This window comes from Sinocyclocheilus anshuiensis, unplaced genomic scaffold (assembly GCF_001515605.1).
Source record: "Sinocyclocheilus anshuiensis isolate Anshui unplaced genomic scaffold, SAMN03320099.WGS_v1.1 scaffold1574, whole genome shotgun sequence".
Lineage (NCBI taxonomy): Eukaryota > Metazoa > Chordata > Actinopteri > Cypriniformes > Cyprinidae > Sinocyclocheilus > Sinocyclocheilus anshuiensis.
Window position 1 is genome coordinate 295,523 of NW_015547706.1, and position 20,046 is coordinate 315,568.

At 35.5% G+C, this 20,046-nt stretch overlaps 1 protein-coding gene across 3 annotated transcripts in view; it reads right to left on the minus strand.

Moving 5' to 3' along the window:
* Positions 1–3,983: 3,983 nt before the first annotated feature.
* Positions 3,984–20,046, minus strand: part of LOC107703993 (prickle-like protein 3) — a 53,783-nt gene continuing 37,720 nt past the window's right edge. The window contains exons 1-9 of one of the 3 annotated variants that reach the window (XM_016506809.1): positions 19,244–19,457; positions 14,106–14,289; positions 12,237–12,350; positions 11,321–11,458; positions 9,321–9,524; positions 7,870–8,056; positions 6,031–6,369; positions 4,543–4,821; positions 3,987–4,463 (exon numbers count right to left, since the gene is read on the minus strand). In XM_016506809.1, the coding sequence (XP_016362295.1) occupies positions 4,006–4,463; positions 4,543–4,821; positions 6,031–6,369; positions 7,870–8,056; positions 9,321–9,524; positions 11,321–11,458; positions 12,237–12,350; positions 14,106–14,216 (1,830 nt within the window). In that variant the 5' untranslated portion in view covers positions 14,217–14,289; positions 19,244–19,457 and the 3' untranslated portion in view covers positions 3,987–4,005. Of the gene's footprint in view, positions 4,464–4,542; positions 4,822–6,030; positions 6,370–7,869; positions 8,057–9,320; positions 9,525–11,320; positions 11,459–12,236; positions 12,351–14,105; positions 14,290–19,243; positions 19,458–20,046 lie in introns of those variants that run through there. The other 2 variants (XM_016506808.1, XM_016506810.1) reach the window with 2 other exon arrangements.

Here is a 20,046-nt window from a genome sequence, read left to right on the forward strand (position 1 = left end):
ATATATGTATATATATGTGTGTGTGTGTGTGTGTGTGTGTACGTATATATTCTGATTTGCAGAGTGATATTTATAGACTATTATAGCAAACTTTGCATGATAAAACAGGATGTGAGTGCAATTGTCATTTTTGTGTAGTACCCTAATAATGTACTTTAACATACAAAAAATATATGAACAATGTTTAGGATCACGTGTTTGATTTTTCTCATTCAAAAAGATAACTTAAAGTTTCTAAAAATATTTTAAGCCAGAGAGCATTTTGACAAGAATATAAAACCACCACCATGTTGTTTATAAAAAATACAATTCTATTTTGAAAAACACAAAGTGAAAGTCATGTGTCTTTATTTAAACTCTAATTTACACACAGAGAGGTTTGAAATGCCAATATTTACATATAATACAGTTGATGAGGAGATAAAGACTATATTTTCCCACATTCTTTTCTGATATGGCCTGTAGTAGACTTATGACTTTTTGCTATACTTTTTGTTGACTTGTGTTTCTAGTACATGCTCAGATACAATAACTCCACAACATTGTGTTTGCATTTCAAGAAGTTTCACATATAGTTAAACCTTAAACAAGTGCAAATTACACAGCTCTCTCAAAACCAGTCAAACAAGCACCAACTATTGACTTGTTAAATTAGTTTGTTTTAGATTTAGCACTTTTTAACTTGTACTACAGCTTTAGCAGATGTGGAACTTAAGGGACTACACATTTTAGAAATATAACTAGTGTTGGGGGTAATGAATTACAAGTAATGCGAGTTACGTAATCAGATTACTTTTTTCAAGTAATACATTACTTTTTAATTTACATGAAACTATTTGAGTTACTTTGTTTTCCCATTTACTGACTGACAGCTCTGCTTTCCTCATGTTGAGAGAAATCAGGAGTGAGTGCAGAGGCGTTGTGCGCGCTGTGTGAACATGACGCTTCCTGTAGTTCTAAACTAAATGTGAACATGCATTTACTCAGCTCACTTGCACAAAAACAGATTCAGTGTTCCTCAAAATGGATAAACACAGAATAACTCAGAATATGACACAAACCTGCAATAATTCAATTATTTTCTTCAGCCTGAGGCTTATTCATTTCACTTTTGGTGTGAAATGGCTTTTACATTTGCCAAAAATAGAACTTTGTTTATATTAAAAACAAACAAGCAAGCCCAGGCCAGATGAGAAAAAGTGATGCAAAAGTAACATTACTTTCCATAAAAAAAGTAAAAACACAGTTAGTTGCTTTTTTTTTTTAAGGAGTAATGCAATATTGTAATACATTACTTTTAAAAGTAACTTTCCCCAACACTGAATATAACAACAGCTCATTTCTATGATTTTTTAACTGGTTTTGCTGAATAAATGGAATGATCTTTCACCAACACACAGGCTGCGTGAATAGCATACAACAACTGTATACTGTTCATACAATTAATATTTTCCTTAGGCATGGAATATTTGTCATACATTTGTCTAAATTTGACAAAACGTGCAGTATTTAGTAGGGCAAACACTGGGTAATCCATCCCACAATGCAATGTGCTTGATCTGACCACACATTTTCCATGCAATTGCACATCTGTGGTTTTTAACACCTTATTTCATTATGTGATCGCCAAAGAAATTTTAACACAAAATTAGATTTAAAAACACAAGACTATTTTTATGAAGTCATATGACAACACAGTATCGCATTACTCTTGCAAACACTGCGCTACAGTATGCTTATATTCCATTTTGAGCATAGTTACCATGGCTTTGATTCCAGTATTGTTTACACTGACAAAAATCCGGTCCAATAAACAATTTCTGTGTTTCAGTGTTCTAATCTCTATTTTGGTTTCGGTGATCTAATCTCTATTTTGCACTGTGAATAAAGCTGGCCAACCAGCCAATAATGTTCACACTTTTTTTGTCACATGCCCAAAGTCGCTGCTGTTACATGAAGCTAAAACTTGGTGGCGCTCACAGATATACTAAACAGATTTTTCTAAGCAACAGTGAATAGCAGAGGAAGAATCCAGAAGCAGCTTTCTTGTCTTTGTGTTTGGTGTTGTTTGGTAAAGCAATAAGCCCCAAGAAGCCTGCTTCGCATCGTGCCTAACAATGCCCCTTAGCTGTTATAAATTCACTGTAAACCACAGCTTCACGGGGCTTATTGCTTTTATAAAACGGTTATTCCATATACGTAGTAAGGTTTCACAGAATAAAACAGATCAAATAAAGTGTAATGATATTAATACAAACAGTATTCTTCCACCAAACAATGTAGTTCCTCAGAAACAGTTGTGGTTGCAACAAAGTGGTTGCTGAGCAACACACAAAGTAAACAAAGGTGTATGTTTGTAGAGTAATTTACAACAGCTTCGAACGCGGCTCAGCCAATCAGAATCAAGGACCGGAACTATCCATTGTATAATAAACAATATAAATGCAAAAATCTAAACTGCTGTTAGAAAACGTGAATAATGTTTTGATTTCCAAGCAAATGTCAACGGAATGAAAAGGTAACGGAAAGTTGTTTTTTTTTGTGCTGGAGTAATTCTGCTTACTTGTAAGCGTACACGTACAATGAGTGAAATTGCATTTTCATGCATTCCGTCTGACGTATTGTTCTAAATTATGAAAGCACATTTCCACCACTGAATTAAAAATGTAAAAAAGGTAATTGTGACTTTATCGCACAATTCTGTCTTTTTCTCTCAGAATTGCGAGATGAGTCGTTATAAAGTCAGAATTGCAGGATATAAACTCACAATTGCAAGAAATAAAGATATAAACTCACAATACTGACTTTTTCCACAATTGCAAGTCTATATCACACAAATTTTTTTTCTCTCCCAATTCTGATTTTTTTTTCAATTCTGACTTTTTAACAAGCAACTATGACATTGTATCATGTAATTCTGACTTTATAATAGGGATGCACCGATACCGATACTGGTATCGGGCCACTCACCCTCACTACAAATCTCACGACTGTCTTTCATGATTCATGAAGAAATCATTATTTCCAGTCAGATCTTTTCTGTGAATCTGCTGATCCAGTTCACAAAACCAGCCTGAGGCATCGTGAAACAGGCTGATCCAGTTCTTTAGCTCACTGGTTTAAATGATTATCTGTGAATATTGACCTTAATTTTAATCATTTGTCTTCACACAAAGATATTGTGTGACTTCAGAAGACTTTTTATGGTGTTTTTAAATCTTTTTTTTTTAAAGCATCACAGCCAGAGTCCCACAGTTTGTGCTGCACGATAAATTCTATTTTAATCATGATCAGGATTTCTGCTTTTCACAGTTGATTAGGCATAATCATCAGGTCAAATAATAATTAATAGAATAATTTAAGTTTAGAATAACTACGATTTTTTTGTTTTGAAAGAAGTATTTTATGCTCACCAAGGCTTCATCTATTTGAACAAAAATACAGTACTATTGTGAAATATTATTACAAATTCAAATAACTGTTTTCTATTTTAGTATGTTTTAAAATGTAATTTATTCCTGTGAGGCAAAGCTGAATTTTCAGCATCATTACTCCAGTCTTCAGTGTCACATGATCCTTCAGAAACCAATCTATGACACCATTTTATGATTTCACCATTGTTCAAAACATTTTTTTCTGCCTAATATTTTTTGTGGAGACTTCGGAAACATTAAATAAGCTGGTAAACATTAATTTAGGAACAATTATCACTATTAACTAGTTGATTATTAGCATGCAATAGTACTAGCATATTGGCTGTTTATTAATACTTATAAAGCACACGTTAATGCTTTTTTCTGCAAGGCCATATTCTACATCCCTTAACCCAACCCAATACCTAAACTTAACTACTGCAACAACCACCTTACTTACTACCAATAAGCAGCAGTTAGGAATTAATTAAGGGAATACTCTTAGTTAATAGTGAATGTGTTCCCTGAAGTGTTACCAAAAATCATAATGATTTACCCTTTTCCATTTTTGCCATTGTTGTCTATTTCATTACTATTTTAATGCTCGAATGCTGCTGTTAAATAGCCTATAATAATAATAGCACATTGTTTTAGCGGGCATTATGATCTTACCCAGCATGTCCATTTGAGATGGTACTTCAGTGCAGAAGCGCAACCTGTGTCCCAAACTTCCTTCGACTTCCTCTCCATCTTCCTCCTGCTCCTCATCCTCTCCCTCTCTTCTCTGCATCTCCACCCGTTCCTCTTCCTCCCACTCTTCCTCTTCCACTGAATAGCTGCAGCTGATCGGCTCTCTGAAGCTGACCCTGGCGGTGCTGCTGCGGACCGGTGCTGCAGGGGCGTCCTCGGCTTCAGTGACAGCGGCCGGGGGATCCGAAGGGCTTGGCGAATCAGACGGATGGAAGAAAACAGGGGGAGGAGGAGGCGGGAAGGAGTCGGAGTCATTTAGATCATCAAACGCATCTGAAGACTCCAGTTGAGAGGAAATTCCTATGAGGCCAGGTAAGAAATACAGCTTCAGATGTGACAGATAGCTTTACTGAATCGGACTCTGTAAAATCAAGCATACCTGTACAACTGACGTTCCCACAATCCTTTGCAGTGGAAGTCCCTCTAGACGTGCAGCTCAGCGGGAAAGGGCCAAATTCTGCGTATCCGTTCAACTCCACGGTAAACTCCAGACTGTCTGGCCGGTGATTCCCCTGCTGTGTGCTGATGCCTGATTGGTCCTTGCAAACGAATGCTGTCCTGTCATTGGCTGCTGGACGGAGCTGTGAGTGTTGTGTGTGTATTTGTTCATACGGTGGAGGTTGGCCATTCGGAATAGGATGGAAAGAGGTGAGAACACCTGCAGAACGAACAAGCGGATAATTAGAGATTCTTCTGAATACAAACAGTGTCAATTACATGCATGGAGGACATTTTTACAATTGCTGATCACATACACATCGTCCTGGTTATGTTTTGGTAATATGTTTTAAAAATGTGTTTTTTTTTTTTTTGAGAGAAGTCGTCTCTTACCATCACCAAGGCTGCATTTATTTGATACAAAATAGTTATATTGTTAAATAATAGTACAGTTTAATATAATCGTTTTCTGTTTTATTAAATCTGGTATGTAACTTTGACGCAAAGCTGAATTTTCAGCATCATTCAGTGTCACATGATCCTTCAGAAATCATTCTGATATGCTGATTTGCTGCTCAAGAAACATTTCTGATTATTATCAATGTTTTGCTACTTCATATTTTGTGGAGATACTGTGATACTTTTTTTTTCAGGATTCTTTGAATTTTTACATTTTATTTGAAATAGAAATCTTTTGTAACATTTTAAATGTCTTCACTGACACTTTTGATAAATGTAATCCATCCTTGCTGAATAAAAGTAACAAAAGTAATAATAATAATGAAGAAAATCAAAGATATTTTAGGACCTAAACACTGATCATCTTGTCTGCAAACTTTTTTTGAAATTATGCATACATACAATTATACTTTTCAATTAAAATAACATTTATTTTATTTAACTGTTATGATAATTTTGGGAGGAAAACTGCTTAATTGTGTTTAATCACCATTGAGATTAATGAGATTTCAAAGAGATTTCACTTTTTCCAAGTTAACAAAGATAAAAAAAAATACTACTATTATGTATGTTTCAAATGCACTTTAATTTGAAGAATATCTCTTTTCTTCATTTTTTTTAAATTAAAAATAAGAATTCTGTGAGAAAATGTGCTTAATCATTAAGATTAATGATAATTATTTAAAAACAAACCTAAAGAAATAAAACATTAAGACATATTACAACAATGAGAATATTTGGGAAAATATTATTACTTGTCATGAAAACAATGTCACATTTCTTAATATTACTAAAAATAGTCTTTTCCTTTATGCTAAATATTTTTTTACTTTTGACTTTGGAAATGATAGAAATTATATTTCTAGCTAGCTTTTGTGAGATGCACCTGAATTATGTGTGTTTGTTTGTTTTTTGGAGAAAATAATGCATATGTGTGAAGTTTCATAGAAAAACACATGATAACATGTACCTTTGCTGTCCAGTGTAAAATGACCCCCGTTGGCTGTTGTTGTGCTCGCTGCTCTGACGGCGGCAGTGACGTTGGCTCCCTCCTGTGGCCGTGGTGTGGAAGTGCGCTGCTGGTTTTGAACGGTCTTGTGTGACACTGGTTTGCTCTGCAGGGCAGAATCGCAGGAGTCGGAGTTGTCTGGGTCGTCCCCGAGCGAGCAGGAGCGGGAGCAGAAGATGAGTCCGCCGCGAGGCAGGAAGGGTCTGCCCAGCAGAGGGAGCCGACAGCAGGCGCAGCAGAAACACGCCTCGGACGCGTGCCAGTGCTGGCCCTCGAACGTCATCTGACCCTGGTCTATACCTGCAGACAGAGAGCGAGGAAGTCAAACGCTCAAACCCTTCAATCAGGAAGCACAGCATTTCTCTGTAATTACTGAGCTTTTTACTGCCGTCATCGAATGGAATGCAAGTTAAGCTTCTGCATCTGTAGCAATGCTGTCATTTACACAGAAAGAACTTCAACATGTGCTTCAGTTTGTAAAAACAATCAAAGGTGTTTTTCAAGAATCAAGAAATCAAGTGTGTTCATGGTATGGCAAGTGGGCAGCGCAACAAATAAAGGTTTTATATATGCAACTAGTGCATCCTTTTAAAAGTAACTTAAGCCTATTAAGTAGTATTGTAGAAAATAATAATAATAATAACAGAAAGGCCGTTTATTTACATTACCATTCAAACGTTTGAGGCCATCTTTTAATTTATTTTGAAAGAAGTCTTATACTCATCAAGGCTGGATTTGTTAGTAAATCTTTTGTGTATAAACAGTGAAATATTATTACAATAATAAAAAAAAAGATTTCTATTTTAATATATTTTAAAATGCAATTTATTTCTGTGATCAAAGCTGAATTTTCAGCATCATTCCTCCAGTCTTCAGTGTCACATGATCCTTCAGAAATCAGTCTAATATGCTGATTTGCTGCTCAAGAAACATTTCTGAGACAGTGATGCTGCATCATATTTTTGTGGAAACGGATATTTGTTTTCAGGATTATTTGAATAAAAAAGCTCATCTGCAATAGAAGTCTTTACTGCAACTTCTGACAAATGTAATGATGCATCCTTGCTGAATAAAAATAATTTATTTAAAAAAAAACCTTGCTGATCCCAAACTTTTAAATGATAGTAGCTTCTGATGTTCTGGTGGCATTTCATAATACAGATTATTATAATGTTGAGGCTTTAATATGAGACTTAAATTTCATGATAAGTTTCATTATAAGTTCATGACAAATAATACATTTCCCCCTAAATTCTCAATATTGTAATGCAAAAATCTACAGTGCCCTCCACTAATATTGGCACCCTTGATAAATATGAGCAAAGGCGGCTGTGAAAATAAATCTGCATTGTTTATATAGGTTAGAATTTTTTTGAAAGATCAATAGGATAAACGATGCAGATTTATTTTCACAGCCGCCTTTGCTCATATTTACCAAGGGTGCCAATATTAGTGGAGGGCATTGTATATTATGTATGTTATTTAAATTATATTTATACATAATGGTAGTATTTGTTGCATTTTCTTTAATTTAAACGGATGTAAAAAAATATATATATATTATTATTTATAGTGATGTGATATTATGATAAAAAGTGGGAGATAAAATATCCAAAAATATGCTAAATTCAATGTAATTTTTTTCCCTTTGATGAAATGCTTTTGTTCAGCCTCAAAAATGCTGCTATATATTTTAGTTGTATTTACTCAGCGTTCTTTTGATCTTTTTCCCACTCTCTCGCTGTGTGTCATGTCCATGTAATCTAGTGCTGGTATACAGTGTTGTCAGTCTGCTCTCACCGATATGTTCTCCGCAGGTGTCGCAGTATTCGGCGTACAGAGACTCGTAGCAGTGGCAGCAGTACGGCCGGCTCTCTCTCATGATGTAGCGCTGGCCACCCAGCGCTGCCTCACACTCGAAACAGCAGAAGTGCTTCATGTGCCAGTGCCGGGCCTCCGCCTCCGTACACTCGTCCGCAAAGATGATCTGATCACCACAGGAGGAGCAAGAAACTGCGTAAGTCACATACACAGCAACAGTACGTGTGTTTGAACCCACTCAATAAATCATGCAGGGCCAGACTGAACTCTATTAGTTCATTTAAAGTGCCCCTATTATGGATTTTTGAAAAGTACCTTTCATGCAGTGTGTAACACAGCACTAGGTGAATGAAAACATCCTGCAAAGTTTTAAATCTGAAAGTGCACTGTGTATAAAGAGTTGACTCTGAATCATTGAAACGAGTCGTTTTTAAAACGAATCCCAAGCCATTTCATGTTGACGTCAACATGAAACATTAGCATATTGCCCGCCCACTTTTTGGTCTTTTCACGTTGGTCTGAATAAAAATGCAAATTCATTATTTGCCACTAGGTGCTGCTTTTGGAGCGGTAAAAATAGTGGCTTCCCCGGTAACGCTGTACACAAAGCAGCACTGCGCTCACAAACGCTGCTTTATCAGGCATTACAGGCGAGATGAAATGAAAATGAGACCAATCGGACCAATCACCGCAGATTAGCGTCACGCAAAGGAGGGGTTTGGAAAAATGAATCGTTGAGCGAATCGTTTGGGAGTCGTTGAGCAAATAAGGTAAAAAATAAATGCTTTTTTGACCTTGCATGCAAAAATTTGGTCTAATAGTGAAATAACGTTTTGTAATTATAAATAGTGTTTAAATTAATTACTGCTATTAAATACTCATTGATGCGGGGCTGGGATCAAATTCGATTGTATAGTATTATCATAACAGCGTTATTATAGTTACTTAAAAATAAACCATATAAAAACTTTTTTTCCTTGAAATAAAATATTTTAAAAAATCTAATTTTTGTGTAGTTTGTTGAAATAATAAAATAAAAACAAAGTATAATAAAAATGACAAAAATGCAGAAATAAATTACTAAAACGTAAAAACAAAAAATATCAAAATAAAATATAATTTAAAATACTAACAAACTATAATAGTGCCACTAAAATAACACTGTTCTATAGACATTTTATTTAATTTTATAATTAATAAAATACATTAGCATTTCAATAATTATAATAATTATTATTAAATACTCATTGATGCAGGGCTGGGATCAAATTCTATTTAGGTAAATTAGAACCTGGGACCCCTGCATGAGCACCAAGGCTCAGTGTGTCTGGCACATGTGTGATAAGCACGCCTCCAACAAATTCATATATTTAATACCAACAAACTGATTGAAATATGAAGTGTGTGATGACTGTAGGGATAGAGAGGACCTCGTCGCAGGCCTGGCAGCGGGGTTTGATGTGCTCGGCGTGGTGCCGGCCGCAGTAGATGTGTCCGTCCTGATAGAAGTAAATGAGATCCACCAGCAGCTCGTTACAGGAAGAGCACTGGAAGCACTGAGGATGCCAGCAGGAGCCGTGACCCGCTCGTGACGCAAACACCGCTATGTCACCGCCGCAGATCTGCCTGCCACACTGAACAACACACCGAGAGGAAGAGAGATTTAGAACGTTTCCAAACTCATAATTACACGGTGGAAGCTCAGCATTTTCTGAAAGCACTGGCTGCTCCCACATGACCGCGGGGATGAGACCGAAACAAGCAGAACAGCAGGAACAGTGAAAGATCCCATGAAATCTCCCGATCACTGCAGTTTTACTGTTTGTTAAACTTTTATAATGATATGACAAAAAAGCTATATGGTTGAACATTTTAAAGCAAAGAAATTAAAACGGTCATAAATTAGTATTGTTATTTTACTGTTGCACTGTACACATTTTTTACAGTAGAGGTATTTCTATAATATTTTCTCATCTGTATAACTTAAAAAAATATTTGCATAATAATAATAATAAATTATTATTATGATTGTGCTGTAAAATAAAAATAATATTATTATTATTTACTTGTATCTTTTTTATAGGACAATAGTATTTTTACTATAGTAATTTTCTTTATTAATTTAATTTATAAATCTTAATAAAATAATAATAACAATAAAAATAATAACAATAATAATAATTATTATTATTATATAATTATTTAATAAAAATTAAATAAATAAATGTCACTATAGTACAATTATTGATATTAATAACAATACTGTAAAACTGCACTAAAATACTACTACTTTTATTATTAAATACAAAAAAATAAATGTCACTATAGTACAATTATTTCCAATAATAAATCATATTTGCACTATAACATATTGTTATTATTATTATTAATAATAATAATAATACTAAATACTCCACTTTTTTTACTTTACAATACAAAATAAATACAAAAGTAACTTATAATAATAATAAGTATTATTAATTGTACTGTAAAATAATTATAATTACTATTCTATTTAAATACTCAATTTCTTTTACAGTACAACAGTATTATTACTATAGTAACATATCTCTTTATTTGATTTAATTTCTATACTTTAGTACAATTAATATAATACAATTTATTATTATTATTATTACTATTATTACTAAACATAAAATGCAGGATGAGTCATAAATATTTTTTTGTAATTCTTTAATACCAGGCTAAATAATGGTTTATCTTGATTTTATCACCAATACATTTACATTTAAGCCGCGTAAGCTTGTGTTACAGTGATTTTACCACAACTAAAATGGTAAATCTGCTTCACATCACGTCTAGCACTCTTTAACAGCACTGTCTTGTTATTTAGCAGAGCGAAGCCTCTATAATAAATAGCTATAATAAAGCCGAAATTAAAACATTTCTAAGTATAAATATGAAAGAAAGATTATGTACTAATTCTGTTACTTCTGTGTTTGATGACATAAAAAAGACTGAGTATTCACACAACTCAACACAACACGACACAAACTGCCTCTCCTCAACACAGTCACACCCTCCTGGCAGCTACTCATCAGCTGGAGTGCATTATGGGTGTTGAAATGTGGCAAAACCCTTGAAATATTGCAGGGGGTGTATGGAAAGTATGCGCTTTTATCTAGTACATATGATCTCTGTCTTGGCTCTGCTCAGGCTGGAGTTTGAATTGATCACAGCATATCAAACAGTTTCCTGAAGCCACATGCCAGACGAGAGCCTCTTCAGCTCAAGTAGCTCAATGCACACTCCATACTTCAGCTGAAGTGATACTCAGAGAAGTATGCACTATTTTTCCCGGGCAGTGAAGCAGTGAGTTGTGATTTCAAGGTGACGTTACAGATGAGAAGAAGCATCAGGGCTGATGTGATCAGCAGACTGTCACACTGTGGTGTCTCTGTTTCTCTACCTGTTGACAGATGGCTCCGGTCATGGTGACTGGAAAAAGTCGTACGATGCCGCGGCCCAGATTCTCTCTCTTCCTCTGCTGGCTGAATAACCTCAATTCTTTCTTCTCTTCTTCATCCAGAGAGTTACAGTACTGAGGCTGTGCACACACACATTTACAAGACATTATCAATGTCATTAATAAAATCAGGTGAATATGGATGGTGAAATTCATGAAAACATCAAAAAACATTGCACCCTAAGAAATTATATTTTGCATAATTTTTTTTTTTTTTTTACTACCATAATATACAACATAAATGCATTTGGGTACGTTTTTTTCCTCTCTTCTGCTTATCATGAAAAATATAAAAATTAATATTACAAAACATTATTACAATTTAAAAGAGCTGCTTTGTATTTTAATATATTTTAAAATGTAATTTACTTCTGTGATCGAAGCTGAATTTTCAGCTTCATTACTCCAGTCTTCAGTGTAACATGATCCATTAGAAATCATTCTAATATGCTGATTTTATACTCAAAAAAATTTCTTGTTATTATCAATGTTGAAAGCAGTTGTGCTGCTTCACCGCCCCCCCCTTCTTTGATGAATAGTCAAGTTCAAAAGATGACAATTTTTTTATTTGAAAAATAAACCTTTTCTAATATTACATGTCTTTAAATTGATAAAAAAGTTACATTAATGTACACCTGACAACATGTAGCGTACTACACTGTTGTTTTTAATAATTAAAAAAAAAATAACATTGCATACTGCTTACTACTATAAAAATAAGTACTGAGTGTGCATAAGCTAGTATTCATCTCTGATTTCAGATCAGAATCTAAGACCAGGCTGTAGGGTTCATAGATTCAGGATTCACAGCTGGGGGTTTGGGATCCAGAGACAAGTTTGAGGATGTAAGCAGTTTTACCTCGCTGTCATGGGCCGGCAGCTGGTGTAGAAGCTGTTTAATTCGATATCGTTCTCCTGGACTGTTGACGTATGGAACCTTGTCCTCTGGAATACAGCTGAAGTACTGATACACCTGTACATACACGAACACAGATAATTAACTGTCACCCCCCTTTTCTGGACATAGACGTGAAAATGCATATGAAATGAAATTCATGAACGCTTTGGAATACAGACCTACGGTTGGTCTCTTTTTAAAGAAGACAATCTGCAGATTATTGAAAGTGAAAAGCATTTAAAAAATAAAAGTTATAGAAGTTTGTTTACTGTAAAGAAAATGTGCTGTACTGTTTTTTTATTTTATGTCAAATATAGCCTATACGTTACAAAATATTTTGGAATCTAAAAAATTGCTATAAAATCAAAGCTATACATCAATTTAAGGTATGTTCCAAATTTGAAGTTGATATCACAAAAATTGAGGTTCCAGTGAGATTTATACCAAAAATAGCCCCCAGGTATAAATTTCTGTCAAAATAGACCTTTCCAATGATGTTTTGTCAAGATTAGAAAAAGTTGATTATAAAATACTATAGTGAATTTTGTAATATGACACTTGACACCGCCCACTAGGGGGAGGAGCCTGCTATACGGATTTAAAGTACAGTTTCCATGGTAATGCAATGTCTGATTTTAAAACTGCTTTCACAGGATGAATTTTGAGTGTTTAAAGCCGGGCTCACACTGTGCGTTTTTAATAGTCCTTTACGATTGTTGCTTGCCAGACTACGAACATGATGATCATGTCAAACGGTGGGATCTCAGTTGTCATTAATGTCAGACTGTACGGCAGTCAAGACGCGTTAAAAACGGGTGCGTGCAAGAAAACTTGTCTGGAGTTTTACATTATCAGCCCATACACGCTCAGTGACTGCGAGCTGCATTACATGCGATGTTGAAATGTTGGCTATCATGAAAAGTAAATTAATGGCGACAATAGTGGCGTATTTAAGAAGAATAGTGTAAGCTGCACTACACACCCAAATGAAAACAGCGCACAACCGGTGTTTATATAGCAAAGGCAACATATCATATGAATTCCGTGAGTGGAGGATGGGAGCGCTGGAATTTATGGCAATTTTAGAAATCTCTAATTCTGATAATGGCTTGTCTTGAAAAACGGAGACAGTTTGACGCTCGTCGTAGGAGAAGTCACACTGCAGGACAGTACGCCAAATCTTCTGACACTGCCAGAATTTTGTTGACGGTCAAATTTGATGGCAACGGCCATTAATCGGCTGTCGGTGAACATGTCAAACCAGCGATCAAAGACTACAGATTTTAGCCTAGGATTATAGGAATCTTTTAGGATTTTCAAAATTTGTCTCAGACGACCAAATCGTGGCCAAAATCGCACAAAGTGAGCTGGACTTAAGGTTTCGATTGATATCTACTTTAGGATGATTACTATGTGATAGGGAAAAAATGCAATAAAAAAGCAAACACTTAAGAAAAAATACACACTTATAATACAATTTTACATTGGCTTAGAAAACTACACACAAACTGACTGGTTGCTTTTCTTACGAGTACAGTCTCTTCCTGTGCAAGTGGGTGGTTACTGGGCAGAATTAAATAAAATGTGGAAAAGACATAATGCTAAATATCAAAACTACACGAGGCAACCAAAATCATGTTGTTTTGTCTGTAGTGAAGCTTGACGTGTGAACCGCCATTATGTCTCATTGTATGGAAAAGAGCATCCGCTTTGTTTGACTGAGTGCAAGAGAGGCTGTGATTGGCTGATTCAGAGCAAACTCTCCAATCAGTGAACACTTTACTAAAATGTCATTGTATGTATAGATTCTTCTGAATACTGCCTGCTCACCTGTTCAGGCTTGATCCCGGGTGGCACCCAGGCGTATTCTTCCGAGGCGCAGCCCGAGTCGTCGTCGGATATGGAGTGCCTCTGGAAGTCTGACACCAGCTTCATCATCATCCTCTCCAGCTGTCCGGGCACAGAGCGCACCACATGCTCCTCCCGCACACACTTACAGTGCACACAGATCTTCCTGTGGAAACAGGTCAGCAGTGCGGCGCTGAGTGAACACAGCCAAAACAACGGACTCAAATTCAAACTAGACCTGTACAAAACTGTTCATGATTTTGGATCTGTTAAAAAAAATAGGGAATTAAAACAATTTTGTGAAACAGACAATCAGGCAAACAAAATTCTATATTCATGGTTAAATTAAAGCAGTTAAAAAAAGACTTTATGAACATGAGAAAGAGGGAGACGGCACTGCCCATGGTACATTTGTGCAACTTCAGCATTTCCTCAAAAAGACAGTTCACCCAAAATAAAAATTCTGTCTACTCACCGCCATGTAGCAAAACAATATTCTTGAAAAGTTTTTCATGAAACATAACAGGACATATCCACTCATTTCCACGGTCAAAGTGGAAACCATTCACAATCACAACTAGTGTGCTATATTCAAAAACCCAAAGTATATTATACTAGTATATTTTTTACACGTACACTAGTGTATGCGTATAATGCGTGCAACACAAATTTCATTATCAGAACAGTACGCACAAACTGTACATGCACCACGATGTTTTTTGTAAACTCCAAAGTATACTTCGGTTGTTACATGTATGCGATGGCCCACGTACAGTGTACGTGATGCTAATTCTTTTTATTTTAATTCTATTCTTTTTCTAATCTATCTGTTTTTTTTTTATTTATTACATAATAAAAAAAAAACCTTGCTACGTTTACTACGTTAAGCTAACTGAGACTTGTCATAGCACTTGCATATCATTGCTCTTTTGTTGATTTTGATTGCTTCCATTGTCCTCATTTGAAAGTCGCTTTGGATAAAAGCGACTGCTAAATGACTAAATGTAAATGTAATTCTGTCACCACTAGTATGCACGTACTGTACGCGCACCATTCAATTTTTGTAATTCGATTTGGGTTGCACGTGTGCATTGAATTTGTTTTGCACTAATCAGTTGTTCCACAAGGTGGCAGCACTGCCTCGGGCCATTGTTTTACAGTAGAAAATAAAACTAAAGAGACACAACAACAACAACAAAATAGCAGAGACTGCACCAACAACAGACTGCAGGCTGCATTGACAAGCGCATGCGTGAGAGAGTCATGAGATTGCCGCAACTTTAATTTAAAAGAGTACAAAGGCATTTTTAACATAACTTCTGGATAAAAATAGTGCAGACACTGGACAAACATGAAGCTTTCTAGAGTGCATGTGTCGACCACCTGTGTTTGCGAACAGGCAGACCAGAGGCTAAGCAGCGGCACAATGAGAGACAGCGTCAGCGCTGTCAGATTACCTCATGTCTCGCTCACCGGTGAGAAAACATCACTTCACAAAGCGCATAATATCACAATCAAACGCCTTCCATTCTCGCTCGGTCTGCAGTAGCGTAATGGAACGCGCTGATCACGTATCATTTCTGCGCAAACTGGGTGCACGGAGGTATGCAAATACATACATTGTCAGGCAGGTGATTGAACAAACATTTTATGATGCTACGCCTTCCAACCAGCATAACAAAAAATGTTTTTGAACCAAATCACCTACTCACCGACTATTTTCTTTAAATCATGATTTTATTTTATTTATTAGTCTTTTTTTTTGCAATATTATTTGTGAAAATAGCGGTATTTTCTTTGCACTAAGTATAAATAGTGGCAAATACTATTTGCACCTCAGTGTATTATAGTACATTGTAAAAACGTATGCAATAGCATATTCAGTGTATCTGATTATATTAAAATAGGGCCCTATGATTTCCACGATGCAGAAAAAGCAGACGGAATCGCAGAATCCAGTCATAAAAACGGAATTTACTGTATAACGCGGAATGTCATGGAATTTGTCTGAATGAATTCATCAAAAGTGGGTCATTATACTTAAATCAAATCGCGAGACTAGTATCTGTAAATATTAAGCTGCAAAAAGACTATTTAAATATGAATCTTGTATGTTGCTCTCTGTATACACGTACTGAAGAGCGCGGTGATTTCAGCATCTGCCGTCTCTCGAAATGAGGACATAAATACATGAACAACATCTCCTCCAGAACTGCTCTGAGAGTCACTTCCTGAGCATTTTACCGTTTCATTTGAGTAAAACTAGCGTCATATCCAGGGCCGTCCTTAGGGGGGGGTACAACTAGTGCAGTCGCACCGGGCACTGTGCTTGAGGGGGCCCCGCGACGAATGGACCGAGGGGGACCATTGTCTAATGTTTTGTTCTCGAAACAAAACATTAGACAACCAAACAAAATGAGTTTCTGACTAAATGTTTTATTTAATGCTATAAATGTGTCTATTTAAAAATATGTATTCATTTAAATGAAATCATGTAAAATCATTTGAAATAAAAGAATAAAGACTTGTTTCGTCCAAAGTTTTTGAACGCATCTCTTGAATGAATGATTCAGACATCAAATACATTTTAACAGACACTGGTCGCCACTTAATGGCATAAAGTAACAAAATATTTGAAGCATAATATTAGGCTAGTTCCAAAGGTCAATTACTCATTTTGATTGCGGCTGCCGCAACATCAGAGTCTATATCTGGACTATAAAATTTTATCCCAATACTTTCGTTATTATTTCGCTAATGTTTGCAAAACAGAAATGTAGCCTACTGTGTAGACTGTTTCAAACATAAAGCTTACATGATGAGCGCTGCTCTCTCTGGATCAGCGGCTACGCGAAAGTAGGTTTAAATATTCCGATGTGATTTCAAAAGTTTAATTGCCATAGCGGAATCGTCATTTAAGAATAAGATTGCATGCGTTTGAATCGCGATCGCAATCTTTTAATGATTTCTTGTGGATACAAATGAGGCTATTTAGCCTATGTATTTTTGTAGCCTATGTCATATTTGTACCAGACCTCAAACATGATCATGATACCTATTATTACTCCTCAAAACACACCGTAATTTCAGGCCAGTGATTCATGACTTACACCACACACTCGCATAAAAGGTGTTACATCAACTCTTGTTGACATTCCTCAAAAATCAAATGTCAAAACTGACCCTGAGGTCAAATTTGAACTTTTTTTTTTTTTTTTTTTTGCTTTCTGCACACTGGTCTTACTGTGAACAATTCATCATTTTGCACAGAAAGAAAAAAAAATGTTTGCCTTCATCAACATCAAATCAAAATGTTATGACTTGCTTCACCTTTCTATGACTTATTTTAAGCTGATGTTATGAAGCCCTCTTATTTTTCAGGCTCTCCCCTCTCTGTCATAAAGAGAATTTTCACAATCCAATCAATTCCTCGATAAAGTCAAGCCCTGTCCTCATTTTTTTTTTTCACTGACTATCCTCTTTCACTCAAAAGTATGTCATATTACGGGGGGGGAAAAAAAGAAAGAAAGAAAAAAGTCTGGGTTGCAAATAGCTTTCATGTTGGTTTCCTAAACATCCATAAATTAAGTAAGGCTAAGAATTAACTATACATCTAACAACTAACTATACACACACACACACACATACACACAAAAAATCGATATGCATTAAATCAAGCTGAGTAATATTTAACAGAAAAAAGGAAAGTAGCATGTGCGTACAGACCAGCCTGTATCACAGCATTGGTTTGACACCTCACCCTGATTTAATTCATCTGCTGTTGGCATAGCAATTTAATTAATGACATCTATGACATCTATTAATGACAACATGATCTAATGTTTCTGATGAAGACAAGCACTGCAGGTTCATCCATGGCAACAACAGAAACAATGACTAGATTCATGGCAGCATATTCAGATCTTATACTTCACTACACAGTCAAACCCATGCCAACAAAAACCACCAACATACACAAACACAATTAAAATCAGAGCCAAACTAATCGTTGCATTATTTCATATAGAAGAACCAAGACCAAAAAAATTTATTCTGTCATCATTTGAAAAATGAAAGTTCAGTACAGTTCCACTGTAGTCTTAGAACCCGTTGACTTTCATTGTATGGACAAACATGAAAAACATTCATCTAAATATCTGCTTTTGAAGAATAATAAAGTCGTACAGATTTGAAACAACATGAGCAGTAAATGATGACAGAATGTACAAAGCCTGACATAAAAAAAAAAGGTTAAAAAAAAAACAAACAAAGGTTTGGGTTTTCTTTTTTATAGTTGAGTGTCATTTGATGCATCTTTTATTTATTTATATATATATATATAATTTTTTTCTACATGAGACATTTGCTCATGTAGTGTGGAGCTCATACTTGAGGAAAAACAAGTCAACTTTACTTAGAGGCACAAACTGAACAAAAATATGCATATATAAATATCATTTGTTACTCTATATCGCTCAATAATATGTCTTGATATTAAAATGCTTAGTTTTATGATCAAAGCTCCATAGTTTCAAAATATAGAATGCAATGCAATGATATTTCTTAAGTAAACCTAAGTTGCTTCAGTCCAGGAAGTGTTCATCTTGGAATATTACTAACAATATACAAGTTATTCTTACGTTTATTAAAATCAGTAAAGACAACAAAAAGACACATGGACCACAACCTGAAGAGTTTTATAATAATAAAAGGCTTTTTACTTGCTATGTAAATGTAGTAGATTGTGTACAACAGGTTTTTAAATAAAATTTTGATTATGTTGATTTAGAGGTCTTAGAAATTTAAATAACAAATATGATACAGCAGGCTTCATTGGGTTACAAGTAAACTGACAAAAGCTGAAGAACATAGATACTGTGTTCTATTCTTAATGAAACGGATGTTGAATTGCCTGTTATACAATTTGAGTTTTTGAACACACTTTTTAAATTTGCTTCAAGAACACTAAATTAATTTATTTAAATGACATGAAGTGTTATATTTTCCTGTAATAATATGATTTATTAGCAGTAGGTGTTTTTAAAAGCCTAAACTAATGTAATGTAAACTAACAATAATCCTTAAAACATTAGATTAAAAGAGAATGAACAAATACGTACTGAATACGGTTCAAGAATCAGCCAGAAAACGTCCAGGTGCGACACACTTTTCAAAGAAACTAATCCTCTGTCCTGACTTTGACCCACAACACAACCAAACAAACATCCTCCTCGGACGGAGCGCTGCTGATACTGACGAGTGTCCCAGTCTGAGCCGCCGTCACGGGGCCACTTCATCTCAGCTTTCTCTCTGTCTCATGATGAAAATGACCACGTCTACACGGAGGTGAAGCGGGAATACTGTGGCGGTCCGTGTGTGTGTGTGTGTGTGGACGGGATGGGGGTTTAATCCTTCTCAATACAGTTATGGGATAAGCGCTGCCGCTCTCTTAAAGTCAGACATCAGTTCATTTTAATGGACAGCTACAGCCACGATGACTAATAGAGAAATAGAAAGCAGATGAGTAAAAATCCTCCCTATATAAGTATGTCTGTGTGTATTTCTCGCTATTGTGTAACACCTCAGACGGGTTTTGGTGGCAGGGGCAGAATGGACAGCCCTGAGCACAGATGGAAGACAAAAGCAGCTTTTCATTGATTTTACTCTTCATTCACCTATCCATCACTCCATTCTACCAATCCCTTCTTCTCTGGATAAGCCACCACTACACGTCCTCAGCCGAGCTTGTACCTAAGTATATATATGAGGACGTGGAGTGGCGGCTTATAATATATATATTTTTAACACATGCATGTGTTTGTATTTATATATACATAATAAATATACACAGTACACACACATATATTATGTAAACATAATACTTTTATTTTGGATGTGATCAATCGAGATTAATCATTTGACA